Source organism: Drosophila persimilis, unplaced genomic scaffold, assembly GCF_003286085.1.
Source record: "Drosophila persimilis strain 14011-0111.01,24,50 unplaced genomic scaffold, DperRS2 tig00000700-arrow-arrow-pilon, whole genome shotgun sequence".
NCBI lineage: Eukaryota > Metazoa > Arthropoda > Insecta > Diptera > Drosophilidae > Drosophila > Drosophila persimilis.
In genome coordinates this window covers 1,787,023-1,804,428 of record NW_020825340.1, presented here as the reverse complement: position 1 = coordinate 1,804,428, position 17,406 = coordinate 1,787,023, and the positions used below count along the sequence as shown (strand labels likewise).

At 47.8% G+C, this 17,406-nt stretch overlaps 2 protein-coding genes across 2 annotated transcripts; one reads left to right on the top strand and one right to left on the bottom strand.

The window, feature by feature from the left end:
- Positions 1 to 465: 465 nt before the first annotated feature.
- LOC6598885 (gamma-aminobutyric acid receptor alpha-like) lies at positions 466 to 14,298 on the bottom strand. The gene is made up of 6 exons (XM_002024054.2): positions 14,136 to 14,298; positions 7,592 to 8,541; positions 5,230 to 5,297; positions 4,647 to 4,950; positions 2,061 to 2,432; positions 466 to 1,980 (listed from the first exon to the last, which is right to left on the bottom strand). Exons 2-6 carry the CDS (start codon positions 8,028 to 8,030, stop codon positions 1,007 to 1,009), a joined length of 2,157 nt encoding a protein of 718 aa, XP_002024090.2. The 5' UTR covers positions 8,031 to 8,541; positions 14,136 to 14,298; the 3' UTR covers positions 466 to 1,006.
- Positions 14,299 to 14,982: 684 nt separating this feature from the next.
- Positions 14,983 to 17,158, top strand: LOC6598884 (ionotropic receptor 75a). Its single transcript, XM_026992144.1, has 6 exons — positions 14,983 to 15,076; positions 15,138 to 15,313; positions 15,372 to 15,731; positions 15,791 to 15,927; positions 15,990 to 16,596; positions 16,646 to 17,158. The coding sequence occupies exons 1-6, from the start codon at positions 14,983 to 14,985 to the stop codon at positions 17,156 to 17,158; spliced, it is 1,887 nt and encodes a 628-aa protein (XP_026847945.1).
- The last annotated feature ends 248 nt before the right edge of the window (positions 17,159 to 17,406 follow it).

Sequence of the window (17,406 nt, the reverse complement as noted above, 5' to 3'; positions counted from 1 at the left end):
GCGGAACGCACTTCGATGAAAGGATAGGCGTTTGTGCAGCAGGATTAACACATCCATTCAGCGGCAGTCCAATGGGTTTCTTCATTCATAATGTCCCGCCTGGAAAATGGCGTGAGTGATAGAGTGATATGAATCGACTCGAAATCAAGTTCATTCTTCGTCTTTTTATTACATATGTATGTTTGTATGGCATCTGTTCACATATTTTACACATAATTGTACATAATCGTATTTGATCTGTTGGCAAGTAACACTTCCTTACATTAAGATATTTTCTACGTATATATGTATATATATCTATATATATATTTGCTTCATATTTCGTTAAAATAGTACTGTACTCCTCCGTGTTACCTGCCAGGCCCTATAGCAATAGAGAGACGGCAATTTCCTAGCGATTTTCCCGACCTGGATATCCCTCCATGGGAAAGCTCTTATGGCAGAGAAAACTAAACCCTGTAACTAAACTAACTAAAACTGCTCTGTGCTGGTTCTTGTAAAGTGCTTAACTAAAACATTAATTGCTTAAATTAAAGAAAGAAGCAACTTATTGGCTAACTGTACAGATTTGGCATGGCACACAGATACAGATGCAGATGCAGATGCAGATATATCCCAGGATATATGTGCATATCTGTGGTAGTATGCAATGCCTACATAGAGAGTCCTCTGATATGTAAGTTTTAGTTTCGTTTGGTTTTACTTTAGCAATTTAGAGCGTAAAGAAATCGTTGTAAAGCGTTGTCTTCTGTCTGTAGCAAATCAGAATAAGAGCGAAAACTGAATCTGAACCGATATACAAAATAACCTCCTGCCGATCTCCATTCCCATTACCATTACCATTACCATTCGTGTTCGTGTTCGTGTTCGTAATGGGCACCCATTAGGCATCTCCGTCTCCGTCTCCATTTCCATCTCCATCTCCAGCTCTTAGTTCATGAGTCTGCTTCCTGAATCGCTTTGTAGATTTCTTCGAGGACTCTGTCTAAATTGCTAAAAGGTAACATCAGGTGCTCGGTTGCGTGTTGGCCAGGATGCGGGCGCTCCTGGACAGGTAGCCGTACCAGTAGAACACATTGATCAGGAAGAACAGCAGCGGGAAGACGATGCGCGAGGCGCGATCGATCTTCGAGACGGAGTTGTACTGCGGCGTGCGCTTACCCTTGCGGCGTGCCTCCATCTCTTCGCGCCGGTAGTAGGACATCCGTCGGCGGCCCACATGGGGCGGACTGCTTTGGGCGGCTGTTGCCGCCGCCGCCGCGGCTGCCGCTGCTGCTGCGGCCGCGGCTGCCGCTGCGGATGTGGAGGGTCCCGCCTCGTGAGCCCTCAGCTGGGTCTGTTCGTCGTCCTCCTCCTCGTCGGAGGAGGAGTAGTGCGAGTGCGTGTGTGGGGTCATCCTTCGCCGCCAGTCGAAGCAGCTGGGGAGCTTTAGTGTCCACGGTACGTGACGGCGGTTGCGTGTGGCGCCACGCTTGGAGGACAGCATGCCGAGGCGACTGCTGCCCGCGGAGGGGGGGTGCATGTCGATGGTGCACATGGAGAGGGGTATCACCTCGTAGATCTTGGACTCGGTGCTGTCCCGGAAATCGGAGGGGGCTTCCGTCTCCGTTTCGGCCGAGTCGGAGTCCATCTCCTCGATGATGAAGTAGCACTCGCCGGAGCCATATTTGGTGAAGTAGTGGACCACGGCGAACTGCAGGATCGTGGCGAAGATGAAGGCGAACGAGAGGAACACAAAAAAGTCAAGGGCCGTCGGATACGGCACCTTGGGCAGGTCGGTGCGCGCCTCCAGTCCGAGGAAGGTCATCGTCAGCACCGTGGTGATGCCCAGCGACACCCTGTCCGCGGTGGCCTCCCGGTTCAGCCAGAAGGAGACCCAGCTGAGGACCACCAGCAGGCAGCAGGGCCCGTACACCTGGATGAGGAAGTTTCCCATGTGCCGCTGCAGGTGAAAGTTCACCATCAGCATGGAGTACTCCGCTGCAAGCAGAGCAGAGAATATACACAGGTTAGAGCGGGGAGTCCCTCCCCCGTTTTGCCGCTATCCCACATGGACCTACATGGATGGTGCGTCTCCAGGGTGATGCTCCCCACATTGGTGGGCGGTGCCCCGGCCGCGTCGCGTCCCGTCCCAAAGGCACCCTTGTCCAGCTTCAGTCCGGTGCCGCGCACGTGCTGATTCTTTGCCCCTGGTCCCGCGAATGTGGTCAGCGTCTTGCCGGTCGGCTTGGGCCGTCCTGCGTGGGACAGGTCCTTGTTGTTGTAGGGCCGTTGCGGCGGCGTCGGTGCCGCCGCCTTATACACAATATCCGTCAAATTGCCAGCCGGACAGTCGACCAAATCGAACTGGGACAACTTCATGTCCTCCGCTATGGCGACGGCCGGGCGCTCCTTGTTCCACCGATAGATGACATCGGACGTGGTGTAGCCAACTGTTTTTTGTTTATTTTTGTTAACGGGGAAGTGTTTCGTTTCGTTTCGATTCGATTTGTGATTCCGCCCAAAATGTCAATTAAGCGAAGTGGGTGGTGCTGGTGGTGCTGGTGGTGGTGGTGTCAGGCAGAGTTCAGTGGCAATGCAGGGGACCAGTGATTTTTGGTGATTTTTACGTGAGTTGAATAAAATTTCTAAAAATGTGATTTTAGTTTTTTTAAAGCTTTAAGGGGAGCAACTTTACTTTGTATTTTCTACACTCAGAGAAAAAGGGAAGTGAAAAACCACTCGGAATAAATTTGATTTTTTTTTGATTTAAGCATAAAGTTATTAAAAAATTTGTTCATTTAATCAAAATGTAAAACATTTTAAAATAAACATAATATGTTTAATTTGTAGAAAATATATTTTGTTTGAATAGAAAAATGTTTGATTTAAATAGAAAAATGTTTAATTTAAATACGAAATATATTCAAATTAAAAACATATGTTCATATATTGGTATAAATGAAGAAATGTACTTTTAAAATTTCCACTGGGTTAGTGAGATAAACGTAAACGTACGTATTGAATGGAAATATATTCATCTAGGTGGAAATGTAACAATTTCAGTGCTTTTTTCTCTGGGTGTAGTACTTAGCTGTCACTCTCCTCACAGCTTGCACTGCCATGGAGCCTCAGTGGAGCTACTGTGTAACGAGTACTCTTTACCGGAATCTGAGCATCTCTGGTATCCAATCATTCACAGGACCCCACTCCTTTGCTCTCTACTGCTATCTCCTCTAACCTCCACCTCTCCTCCACTCCTCCTCTCCCACTCGCCTTCTCCACCAAATCTATCACTCTCACACGTATGTGGCGCTATTTTATTTTGCTGCTTCTCCAAAATGCACAAATTGCCAAACATTGCGCCATCTGTGGGGGCCATACCATTTGAATGGTTTACCTGGACCCCCAGCCCCTCCCCCGACACCAATCCGCATATACTCTTGGGCCCCACGTCCCGCTCCCCAAATCGAATGGGAAATTGTCAACATTAAGTGGCAGGCAATGTGGCAGGGGCAAGGATGAAGGGGAAGAGATTGCCGCCAGAGAGGGGGGTAATTGAATTCTTGACTGCATCCAACATTATTCACAAGAAATCGGAAGTAATAATACATTTCTAGGCGGGAAGATGGAGCAGGAGAAGCAGCACCGAGAGGATTGTTCATTTGCGATAAGCTCCAAAGGCAGTTAGTAGAAGGAAAGTAAGGAAAGGGAGAACGGAAGGCGCTGGATGGGTGGAACAACCCAAATTGTTGCCAAAAATATTTAAATAGTAGATTTGTAGCTTCAAAGATGCCTTTTTTCTGTAGATTTTCCATTTAGCATATGAATGCCAGAGGAAATGTGATGAAAATTCATCAAAATGACTGTATTTTTGTTGTTGTTGCGAGAATGGAATAATGAAAATGTCAGGCGCACGGAGAGCAAGAACAGAACAGGACAGAACAGGTCAAAAGGTTAGGGAGGCGACAACGTAACAGGGAATATGTATGGTAATTTCGGCCTGATTGCAGGTTGCTTGAAAGATTTATTGCTAGAATTATTATTTCTTTAATTAAAAATAAAAACTGTGTGGCTTTAAGCAAGCAAGCAAAATGAAATTCTGCCAAAAATCCAGAATATTTATATACTCAAAGGGGGGTCTATCTCCAAGTATATCTTATCCGTGGCTCCTTTGTTAAACTAATTCCTTGGCAACTACTTCAATACCCGCCCCGCCGCCCCTTCTCTTTGTTCATTTCAAAGCCATTTCACTTCACATTTCTTGTCGCCAATTCAATCCAATCCAATCCAATCCATTGCAATGTCATGGCATTCAGCATACTGGTACTCGTAGTACCCCCCCACCCACCCACACACACAGACGAGTAAGTACTATCCCCGCATATGATGTGATCCATATGTGCCGTGTGGTCCTTGCCGCATGTCCTCGAGTCCCAACAAGTGGCCAACAATAGAGCCAGCGGGGACTTTTGCCTAAGAAGCAGCCAAGCAGCCAAGCAGCCAAGCAGCGAGAACAAATCACATCAAAGCGCCAACAAGCAGCAATTATGCATAATTATGCTATAAAACAAAAGTCTCACACAGCACCACTGAACCCTTTGCGGCACCACCATCTCCTCTGCGGGCTGGGACTGGGGCTGGGTCTGGTTTTGGGGGATACTCACATGAGCCAAATTTCAGAGGACACTTCTGTATGTCCATGGGAAAGTCGGCCAGATTCATGGGGCAGCCGGCTTTAATTGTCAGACGGCTGGAGTACAGGACGCGTCCGTTCTGGTAGATCCGCACAAACTTGTTCGGCGTGGTAATCGTGTGTAAATAGCTCTGCTTGCCATTGTAAAAGTACGTATCCGGCTTCCATATCCGCTTCAGCATCGAGACGCTCAACGCCAGCGTGTCCTGGGCGCCTTCGAATGCGAGACGTTTATCCACCCAGGATTGGCGAAAATAACAATCCATTGAGTAGGTCTGCAATGGAGACGGTGACGGAAGCAGAGACAAACCAACGGGAAAATCAGTTATATAAGAAAGAAAAGAAAAGAAAGGAAAGGAAAAGCTGAGCTGTAGGATGGTAAATGGTGGATGCAAATTGATTTGTTAGGAGCAGAGCAGAGGGGAATGCAATGTTGACTCGCTTCACTCTCTCTGATTCTTTCTCCTTGACTTTCGATCAATGAAGGTCAAAAAGGTATTGATTATAGACTATAGACTTAAGAGATTTACGATTCTTTTGTAGGATTCACTTACCATATCGACTTCTGATATTGGTCCCATACTTCGAACCATTATGTCCACTTCTACAGTGGCTGGTGGTCCTATAAACGTAAAAGGTATCGATTTATCAATTTAAATATACATTTTTATCCCATCCCAAGTCCCCCGACTGTTTCCGCTGCTAAAAAGGGGATCATGAGCAGCATAGCACTAAAGTAAGTATACGATGCCTCTCTTTTTGGATAAAAACTATGAATATTCATGGGTGGGGCCCTAAATGAAAATGTTAAATGTGCCTCTCTCTCTCTCCCTCTCTCCCTCCCTCTCTCTCTCTCTGTGTGAACAATGACACTTAAGCCGCTCGGCAGACAGTCCCATGCCCATACCCTGGAACCCCTCCCCCTTTATCCCTCTTTATCTAGCTTTTCTGCACTAATATGCAATTTTTTAGGTCCCGGATCGCACTGCATACATACATATATGATTTTTTTATATTTTGCCTAGGCGAACAGTTTTTAATGACTTTGCCCAGCTGCTGCGCTGGCTGGGCAAACACACATGCGTCACAGGAAGCGGATGTGCATTGCCGCGTATCCTTTGAATCGCTGCAGAGCGGTGGAACGGCTATACCAGCCCCCAGCCCCCAGCCCACGGCCCACGGCCCACGGCCCATTCTTAATGAAGTGTTAAAAACAATGTAATTTGGTCTTAAGCCGTTGCGCGAACACAATTTTCGCCGCGTAAACCAAAATCGCGTTAAGCCCCGCACCGCCTGCCATTTACCATTTACCCATTTGCCATCTGGATGGATGGTAAGTAAGTATTTTAAATATCCAAGATAGATATTTAAATTTTTATTGCGTCGACCATTTGCCAGATTGAAAAGGAGGGTGATTGGGGGGAGGGGGCGGGACCCGAGCCTCGAAGGCCCATCAATTTGGACAAGTCCTGAGGGCTGGGGGCTGGTGGCTGGGGGCTGGAGAAGGAAAAGGAGAGACGCAAACGTAATACGAAATGTTTGCCTGTAAATATTTGTCGGTTTTGACACTAACTATTTACCCAAGGGCCGGGAGGCAATCATCGGCAGCATCTAGCAGGGGCATCCACATCACCTTGGAGCCGTCTGTGAGTGATGTGTCGCCTGGCAGCGATTTCCGCTTCATTAAATGCTTCCGTTGAGCGGAAAATCTGCGAATCTATGCTGATTACAGGGGGAGGCAGGGGCCAAGGTGGGAAGAAGTTACCAAAAAGGGTGTAAGCATGACATCTCTTACGGGGAGTATCTCTGAAAGACCATTGATCGAGCGCCAGGACAGGAGCAACTGCCACTGCTCTGCGTCAATTAAATGCTTAGGTGTGAAAGGGACAAAACATCGGCCCTTTTTTGTGATCAAAGGCAAATAAAACGCATATATGAGCAGTAGAGATGCGAGTGCTCAGCTCTATTAACTTCTATTCCATGCTCTCCTGAGCCGCTTCCATGCTCTCTCATTGCATTACCCGTCTTCTTCTCCTCTCTCGCAGCACTCTCTCGCTCTACACTGCACATACCAACAAACTTCCAAATGCACAAGCATTCACTCCATGGAAGTAGGAGAGGGAGAGAACAAGTCAATTCCATTGAGCGAGCAATTAGGAAGCGGATCAGAAAGAGAGCATGGATGGCGACAGAGCGAGCCACTAATCCACCTACGCATACGCATCTGCATCGCTCTCACGCTGTCACCATGATGAAATTATGCAAGGTGGTCGGCTACCTCAGCGCGCTCTTCGCACTTCTCTCTCTCGTCGAACATGACATTAAAGCGCTCTTAGTAGTGCTGAGAGTAAAATAAGAAAGGGAGTTGGCGGACCACCTTTCAAAATTTCATCATCACTCGGTCCAGGCGTGCGTTTTCTAGTCCGCTTTGCGTTTGGGCATTGAGAATTAGGAAATGGAAAATATTCAAAAACTGTGCCACACAAATTTGGTAATCAAAAAGACAGATCGACGGAGGAAAAATGCATTAATAAGTGCAAGTGAAGTGTTACAAGTGTATTATTTATTTGATGTAAGTGTATATACGTATAAACATATTATTGTACGCATAAATAAGGAAACCCAGTCCTGATACGTGGCGCGGCTATGCGGTCACACGGTCCCGTTTCGTTCGCCTTCATGTGTGGGGGGAACGCCAGGGGAATCTTCTCTGCTGCGGGGCTACGCAACTGCCAAGGGAATGGTCAATACGAGTACACTGCGCGTACACCCAGTGCGTACTGCAGAAGCAGCACGTGCTATTTGGGCATGGATATTAATCGAAAACCGAGATCTATAGCTAATCCCTTCGCCGCCAACGCTCTTGATGGAATATTGCTTCCCTTTCCGGTCCCCTTCTGTACTAGTACTACTCACCACCAAAATCCGGACGTATGCTATTGTCATATCCACGCAGCAGATTGTCCAGTAGCTCGGAGATATTTGCATGGTTATTGCTTTGGGTTAGCCAGGCCGACATCAGCGAGGAGGAGGAGGAGGCGGTGTGGGCCATGGAGCCCAGCTCATCGAGACGATGGGCGTCACCGCGTCCCTTGATGCTGCCGGCCATGACCCAGACGGAGCCGGAGCCGGGACTGATGGACAAGTGCCAGGCATTTGTGTAAATGCTGAGCATTAAAACGCAGCAGCTAATCAAAAGTTTAAATATGCGCAAGTTTAAGCGGTGTCCTTGGCAGGAGGGGGGCACTCCGATCCTGGGAGCCCGGCTCCTGCCCCTGTTCATTCCCACCCCGTCCTTGATGAGGTCAGTGGATGCATCGCCATCGCCATCGCCGGATGCTGCCGTTGTGCACATATTGTTTGGTTTTTGTTTGCTGTTTGTTTAATGGTTTAGCTTGTTGCTGGAACTATTGTTTAGTCTTCTGTTGCTTCGGCTGCTTGTGGCCTAATCTGGACATCCGTTTGTCCAGCATTTGTCGCTCTAACTGGTTCCTGCTCCCTGCTCCCTGCCACTGTCCAGCACTTGCTGCTGCTGCTGCTGCTGCTGACAGGACTTCTTGGCTTTTCCTGTGCTCTGCTTGGCCTCGTATTTGTTCTCATTTATGCACCCGGAAGTTGCACTCGAGCCGAGCGTTTTCTTCTTAATTTCTGAGGGTCCTTTTGGGCTGGCATTAGTTCCGTTTGTCTTGTTCCGTCCCGAGCAATCGCCGCCACTGCTCGGCTTTTTTTTCTAATTGTTTGAACTTCTTGGGCTTGGCAGCTGGCAGTTTGTTGATTGGCCAATTAGCCAGCGGCATTCTTCAGCTAACATCAGCCAACATCAGCTATCATAAGCTGTCATCAGAGATTGTATATCGTTTGGCTAGCTTAAACGAACAGGTACAGGTACAGTTTCTGCAGTCAACACTTTACCACACGGCGTATGCGCAATTTGGTATTATTGTAAAATATTGCACCGTCTGGGTCCAGGTCCAGGCAGCGATTAATAGACCTCAGCCCTCAGGAAAAGGAAGCCTTGTACTTATTAATCTTCGCCGAAGGCTCCCCACAATTGATGGCAGGTTATTAAGAGCCAAGATGATAGAGAGTCCAGAGGAATCTGCACGGCAGCCAGGCAGCCAGTCAGCCAGTCCCACCAGTCATCAGTCAGCCAGTCGGTTAGCCGGATGATACGTTAATGAAAAGTCAACGGCGGAAGCCAAAGTCAAAGGCCCTGGTCGGTACACAGTGCTGACGGCTGAGGCGACTGGCATCGAGGCCGGGCCGGGCCGGGCCGGGCCGGGACAGACAACGTCTCATATAATTATGCAAAAAGGAGAAGAATAGAAGAAAGACCGACCCCATTACTTAATTATGTCTCACCCACTAACCTAATTTTATGCATGGCCAATGCCGACACCCATCTCCAGCCACATTTGCATCTGCAGCCACATCCGCATCAGGTTGCGATACCTATTTTCAATACTTGGAGTGGCCTCCTGTGGCCTCTTGAACGTTGCCTTCGAGTCGGCCGTCTCCTATCGGAGACGCTGCATCTGCAGCAGCCACAGCCTCGACGTCAATGCTACTTGCCACTTGATTGGACGCTTGTGTATGCTAATTATGGTTTTGGCTTGTGTTCGACCAGGCCCAAAGGGAATTTCCATTATTTTTAGTCGATTTGTCACATGGGATACTGCATTGAGAGACCGAGAAGGGGGAAATCTAATTCAGAAGAGCTTTGAGATGGCTGACAGGAAGCTGGAAATGGATCTATCAAAAGAATCTTCCAGCTAAGGATTCGTGGCATTCTCGTAGGATGTCATTCAAAGAACTTTTAGAACCCCCAACTTCGCCCCAATGTTTGGGTCTTGTTCCCATAACTCGATCTTTAATGAGGATACACTCTTGCTTGCCCGGCAATATTATCTCAGCCTTGCCACATAAATTAGCCCAGAGAGCGGATAGCAGATACATTTTGGCTGCTGTCCAGTCTGAAATAAGAGCCACATACTAGCGTTGGATAGCGTTTTCTCTTGAATATCCTTCTGCTTTGTGTGCCTCTGACGGCTTCTGAGTTTCGTCAAACGAACAAATTGCTGCCACAAGCACAAACATCCTCTATGGCCCGCCCGCCCCCTCGATCTTTGGGGCATCATCTTTGCTTCTAATTTCTGGCTTTGCTCTCCTCCGCCCTTCGTCTTTTGTTAACTGGTTCGAGAACGGGTTAAAGTTAAATGTGGAAGGAGTCCCCTCTCGGGAGTCCCCCGCATAGCCCGCATACCCCGCATACCCCGCGCCCCGTGGGCAGACCACGACAACAGAGAGAACAACTTGAGCACGTTCAACGCATTTTCTCATCAACGTCGTCGAAATTGCACTCAATTTTTGAAGGCTGCTGACGGGCCTTCCTCTTCCTATTCCTCGTCCTCCTTCCTGCTAACGTTCTTGCCTCCCAGTCCTACTCCGCGTCAGTGTCCGCGTCCGCATCTAAGTAATATTTCGTTTTCCTTTTCTTTTTTTGGTGGAAATGCATTGTTAGGAGGCGTCGGCGTGAGGCGCCCACGTGGCATGGAGAGGGTATGCGGAGGGTGTCATGAGACTGTCAGCCAATTTGCGATGATTGATTGTAATTTGATGGAAGACTCATAGTACTCGTACTGGGGCCCAAGGTGAAGTAGGAAAAGTCATTAGGATCTGATGGAGGGCAGGGGCTCCCCGCAAAAAGGAAGTACTAAACTTGATCTTTGCCTGGAGTTTCTGTAAAAACATCTTGCTTAGTACAGATATCAGCAAGGGCTGAGAAAAAGGGTATTCCGAGTGCCGCATAAACAGATCCTTCTTCTGTGCTTCTGTGCTTCTGTTCTTCTGCTCTTCTGTTGATGTGGCAGGCATCTGCCGCCTATACGGCGGATATCTGCTCTGCTCGTGCATTACGGAGTAATGCTCCCTCTATATTTAGTGGCAGCATCCAGCAGCAGCAGCAGGTGGTTTATATGGCAAGTCGTCGGCGACTGCTGGCATTATTACTTGCTCTTTGCCCCTCCCCCCCAGTGCCACTTCTACAGCCTCTACAGTTTTATATAAGAACTTGGAATTCACGTTCTTTGTGCGCCTTGCGTGTGGAAATTGGATTGACAGTGTCTGGGGCAGGGGCAGGGGCAGGGGTAGGGGCAGGGGTAGGGGCAAGAGCTAAACCGCAAGTTTTCCAGTTAACTTAAGTAGAATTAAAAATCACAATTTAATTAAATGCAAGTCAAAAATGTCATTCGCTTTTGCGGCTTGCCCCACTGCGAACTTTATGGCCTAAGGCCAATGCAATTGTTCTAATTATTTCACAGTTGAGCGACAGGCACGTGCCCTCGTACCCAGAATCCAGCAAACCACTCTCCCTCCTTCCGGTCTTCCCATGCCCCGTGCCCCATGCCCCATGCCCCATGCCCCCCTAACTGGCTCACGTTCTGCGGAAATGTTTACCGAAAGGAGAGCTGGCGAGGATTAGGCAAGCGTGAAATGCAACTGAATCGCTTCCGACGGATCTGTCCCGGCCTGGGCTGGGCTGGGGCATTATAATGCACAAATGTTTGCACTTGTCTCTGCTAAGTGGGTTCACTTGTTCCAGCGCCTCATTTCGAGGACACTCAAGGAATGGAGCTAATTCAAAATCCATTCCATTGATATCCGCATACACGATTTCTGAATCAGAGCAGCAGCAGAATCTGCGTGCAGTTCTAAACTAAAGAATTGCCGGATTAAAATCATTTAAAATCCAAGGATACTCGGAAAATCACAAAGTTTCGATTGGAAGCGCACACTTTTGATGGAAACAGTGGGAAAAACTCAAATGTAGACAAATTGGGGCCTTGAATGATTGAGTCCCAAAGAATCCTTGGGACTGGACCAATTGAAAACAAAGCCGTTCCTGCACTCCAATGCGGTGCCCAGGCTCATGTATAATTTCCAGAAAGTCCATTTGGACACAGCCTAGACACCAGCACGGGCAGCAGCATAGAAAGCAGTTGTAAACAAAAACGTTTCAACTTACTTGCAAATTTAATGAACGCAAATGCAAGCCAACAGAACAAAAAAAGATCGGAAAATGAAAAAGCCAGAAACGCAGTTGGTGGCCCACAGCCTCCCTCGTGCTATAATCACACACACAAAATGCATTCGGACGACGCTTAAGTAAACTTCTGGGGGGCCCTGTCCTGCCCGGCCCGGCCCGGCCCTCCCAGACACGCCGCAAACTTGACTTGTGGGTCAACTGGCAGGTCCCCAAACCCCAGACCCAAACCCAAACCCAAACCCAAACCAATCCAATAAGAGCAATAGAAGGCCCAGCCCTAGCCCCAGTTCCAGCCACAGCCCCAAGCCCAGCCCCAGCTCACAGCTTTGCTCGCAGGCCCTTCGACACACAACAAAAAAATCTACAAAATTCAATTAATTTAAATGCATCTACTATACATACATACATATAGTGTATATGTATATGTATATGTATATGTATATCCGGAAGGAGGAGGACCGCCGGATCACTTTACAATGTAAATCTCAAGAGTGCGATGCCCCAACAGCTGCCGCTGCTTTTTGTGCTTTGCATTTTTTCTATTTGAGAGATGTTTTTTGTACCGTTAAGCGGCGCGGCGTCAACGAAAAAAAATCTGAATCTGCCGAAAAAAAAAAAATACAAGGTCTGAGGTCCCTTCAAAGGCAAAAAGATGGCCAGAGAACAAGAAGTACTACAAACAGCGCCTTATGTTGCGGTCGGAATTTAAAACTATGAACTAATGAAGCGAACTGGAGAATGGAGACTGGAGAATGCTCCATTCGAATGGAGCGGTATTTTAATGATAGATGCCCCAAAAAAAAGATAGACAGACTTCTTTCGAATAGAATAGGTAGTGGGAAATGGCACTTTAATTTGCTCAAATTTGTCCCCTTTAGAGTCGCAGATAATAATAATCTTTGTCGTACCCTAGCCCTGGAAATTTACCTGTTTACCCCTCTTGTGTTGGCAGATATTTGTCAATTTAATTAAAAACCAACAGTTCATGGGATAAAAATTGAAATCTCCATGATGTATGGAAAATCGCTTTACGCTTTCGCCGCGCAGCTTCTGTTTTGTTTTTACAACCAGTTATTTGTACCCCAGTCAGCTCCCCAGCTCTATGCTCATCTGGTGTCCCCAATCAACTCCCTTAGTAAATAGTTTTTGTTAATAATTCGTTCTGTTGGTTGACCAGAAAATCCTCTGGCGACCAGAAACCCCTCTCAATCTCTCACTCTCTGGGCATGTGAGCATTGGGGGGAAAGCGGAGCTCATGGTAAATTTATAAGTCTCTAATGCCCGTTTAAATCAGCGATAATTGCATTTTATTTGCACTCTATTTCTGCAGTGCAGCATCCGTTCCCCAACGACAAATGCCATATTTGCGGCTTGTGTGAATTTCTCATTGGACCGCAGTTCAATTGATTTTTAATATATCCATTTGGGGTTTGTTTCTCGAAATTTATTTATAAAAGGTTCGACAGAGAGACTGATTTATTTTGTTGGGAATACATTTTATTTCGAATTATTTGCACAGGCCCTGTTAATTAAGTTGATTTAGACAGTTTAATTGCTGCCAGTCCAGTCGATGGATGGGGGCGGTAGAGCCGTAGCTGTGGCTGGTGACGCGGAGGTAGAGGTGGTGGCTGCAGGATGGGGTTGGGGGGAGGATGGAGGCAATTATAGTTTGACAGTTCAATTAGATGCCGAGCAGCATTTGAATGGTTTAGAGGAACAAACGGATTTATGTTTGTGATAATCAAACTTTTATGCGATTTTCAACAGCTGGGCGGACGGTACAGCTCTCCCTCTCCCTCTCCCTCTCTGTCTCTGTCGCTCGGATTGAGTGAAAATTACGTATACGCCTGGATGGCTCCATTAGAAGAGGTGGGAATTCAAATGAGTTATGAGCTTATTACGCAATACACCTTTCATTTTAAATTCCCTATAAAAAAATTGAAATGCCCATTACGCTTTGCATAGATTATTGCTTCAAAATGTAATATAAAAATTCGAAAATATTTTTGGGCTCCACGATAGCACATTTTTCATTCTGCAATTCGCAGAATTTCGAAAAGGAAACTTTTGCTCACTTTTCATAGCTCGAAATATTTGTATCGAGTGGAAAATTAAGTAAAGTTCTTAATTTCTCCAAAGCACAAACCACTAAACACTGAACAAAATTTAATGAAAAAATTCGTATTCAATTCGATTTAAAACCAATGCAAAATATTTAAAGCATTCAAAAATCATTTAATTCTTTTTTAGTGGAAAATCACGTTCACATGATTTGGATTTTACTCCATTTTTGTTTATTTTATTTATTTCATTCCGGATATATTAGTTTTAGAAACTATAAAAAACAGATTTCAGCAGGCATAAATTGTAGTTAATTTCACTTTCACACGTTTTTGATTTTAGTCCACTTATTACTTGGAAGAGCTTTTCCCAAAAACACGAGTACTCCATGCGATTGTGGGTTCTTTCTGGCATTGGGGGGCTGGAGTGCCCCGAGCCTTTTTTACCGTCAACAAAAATAAACCAATCAAACAAAACATAACGGAATCGAAAGGAAAGGAATCCTTAGGACCGTGCCGGAGAGAGGAGAGTTAGATGTACGTCGAGACGCGCCAAGCGCGCAACGCAAACTGAATCTGAGCCAAGCCGACACGAAACGATATTGGGAGCAGAGCGATGCCTGGCCTGAAGATTGAATGGTGCTGCTGCGTTGTGGCAGGATATCCCAAAGCATGGGGCACAAACAGCGACACCGACAGCGACACCGACACCGACACCGACGCCGACAGACACACACTCATGGACATGAGCATGGACATGCAAAAGGCGCAAAATCACTAGAGCCAGCGGCGCTGCCCTCACCACACACCCTCCCGACGCGGCTCAGGAATCCATTAGCACCAGGAGGGGTGCCCTGTCCCATCCGTCCGCTTTTCTGGCTTTTCATTCATAAATCCAACTTGCACTTTTGTTTACGTTGCCCCCAGGCCTGCGCAGGCGCCCTGCGAGTGCCAGTCCGAGTGCCAGTGCGAGTGCGAGTCCTGCTCCCCACCCCATTTTATGGGGACACCTGTTGGACTTTTGCTTCTGAATTTTTTTGGCAATTGGTATACCCGAAAATTGACCGTCCTGTCAATCAAAACTGAAACAAAACTTGAAGGCCTAAATGACTTAATTGGACCCCCTTTTGGGCAGCAAAACCCCGAAAACTGGGGGCTATAAAAGGGCCAGGTCAGCAGTCCGGAGAATCGTTCTGAATAAGATGACACATTTGGCTCTGTATCGTCTGCTGGTGTTCAATTTGCTGGAAATCAATTTGAGGGATGTCTTAGTGTTCCACTGCTGGTCGGAGCCGGGTAAGCCCCCGGGAGGTGGCCCTATTATTTATGTTTATATTTCCATTTCTTAATTTCCAAGAGGCCTATCCTCTGGCTGGGATGATGAGTGAGAGCCACATCTATTCGCAATATATTCAACTGCAACAGGATGCTGGCCTGGCCAACATACACAAGGACTACTTGGACAGCGATATCACCAAAATGGGTGTGTTCCTTGACTTGGGCTGCCCGCAGGCTGCTCTTCTTACAAACCAGGTAAGTGGCTGGCCTTTGATTCTCACAGAAAAGGACTGAATCCCTCTATTGCATGCAGTCCAGTCGCGCCCGACTCTATAACCGTCGCTTCCATTGGCTGCTATTCGATGAAATGGGTAACCTCACGAATCTGGCCGAACTCTTTGTCCGTGCCAACATCAGCCTGGATGCCGATGTGACCTACATCGAGCCGCGGGAGGGGGAAGCAACGGACGAGGAGGAAGAACTCTTTGTGTTGCATGATGTCTACAGCAAGGGCAGCCACTTGGGGGGCAGGCTCAACGTGACTATTGACCAGAGTATCCAGTGCAGTCGTACCGACTGCAGGATCAGGGACTACCTCAGCGATCTGCATGAGCGGACCAGGCTGCAGCAGCGCATGGACTTGACCAACATCACCTTTCGAATGGCTGCCTTGGTAGGAGCGTACCACGAGTATTTCAATATATTTATTTATTTACATATATATCCCTGCAGGTGTCCGTGATGCCACTCACTTCGAAGGAGGAGATTCTTATGCGGTTCCTGAGCGGCGAAGAGGATGCCCACTTGGACTCGATTTCCCGCCTGGGCTATCGCCTCATCCTTCACATGCAGGACTTGCTACATTTCAAGTAAGCTCTGGTCTGAGTTCTTGCCTTTCTTCACCAAGAAGTTACCAGCTTGAAGTTTTCAGCTTGAGCTTCACTTGGGTGGGTGACTGGAGCATCCAGGATGCATTTGGCGGAGCCATAGGCCTGCTGGGCAATGAGTCGGTGGAGCTGTGCTCCTCTCCCTTCATTCCGACGTGGAACCGCATTCACTATGTCCATCCCATGGTGGAGCTGGCCGAGTTTCGAGCTGTTTGTATATTCCGTACGCCGCACAATGCTGGGATCAAGGCGACCGTGTTCCTAGAGCCCTTCATGCCCAGCGTCTGGCTGGCCTTTGGGGCACTGCTAGTCCTCTCCGGGTGCCTGCTGTGGCTAATATTTCGCCTGGAGCAGCACGGGATGCAGCGGTGCCTGGACTTTGTGCCCTCCCTGCTCACCAGCTGCCAGATCAGCTTCGGGGCTGCCTGCATACAGGGCTCCCACTTGCTGCCCAAGTCCACGGGCGGCAGACTGGCATTCATCGCCGTCATGCTGACCTCCTTCCTCATGTACAACTACTACACATCGATTGTGGTGTCCACACTCCTCGGATCGCCAGTGCGCTCCAACATAAGGACCGTGCAACAGCTGGCGGACAGCTCCCTGGACGTGGGCATCGATAATGTGCCATTCACCAAGGCCTACCTGACGGTAAGCTATCTATTTTTTGGAGTCCCTGTATTAAAAAGATCTTCGACAGTCCTCGCCCCGTCCGGACATACGCAGTCTCTACAGACAGAAGGTGGAGAGCAAGCGGGATCAAAGCACCGTCTGGTATGGGCCTGAGGAGGGGGTCCTCAAGGTGCGCGATCAGCCCGGGTTCGTGTACATCTCGGAGGGATCCTTCATTTACCACCATGTGGAGAAGCACTACCTTCCCCGGGAGATCTCCGACCTCAACGAGATCATGCTGCGGCACGAGGGCACCGTCTACCACATGATCCACCTGAACAGCTCCTATCGAGAGCTTATCACCCAGCTGGAGGTGCGCCTCGTGGAGTGCGGCCTCACCTCGAAGCAGCGGCGCTTCTTCAGCAAAACGAGGCTGCAGACCTACTCCAACAGCTTCGTGATCCAGGTGGGAATGGAGTACGCTGCACCACTGTTTCTATCCCTATTGGGAGGCTACTCCATGGCTATACTGGTTCTACTTCTGGAAGTGGCTTGGAAGAGTACCGAGAGGCAGAGCTGTCTCTTGCCCCAGGAGCAGTGAAGAAGCAACGAATAAGCGAATAATCATTATATTTAATCGGGTAAGTAGGGGCGGATATCCATACCTTACCTTAAATTTAATCTGCCGTATCCGGCTATTATTCCATGCTAATCCATAATCCATAAGTGACCGATTTACCATTGCCTGTCAGTGTCAGTGGCTCAATTTTGTATTCTACGAGTATACTCAGACCCATTTCTATTCCCATTAAGTTGTCAATTGTCAAGTTCATGTAGGAGCGATGACTG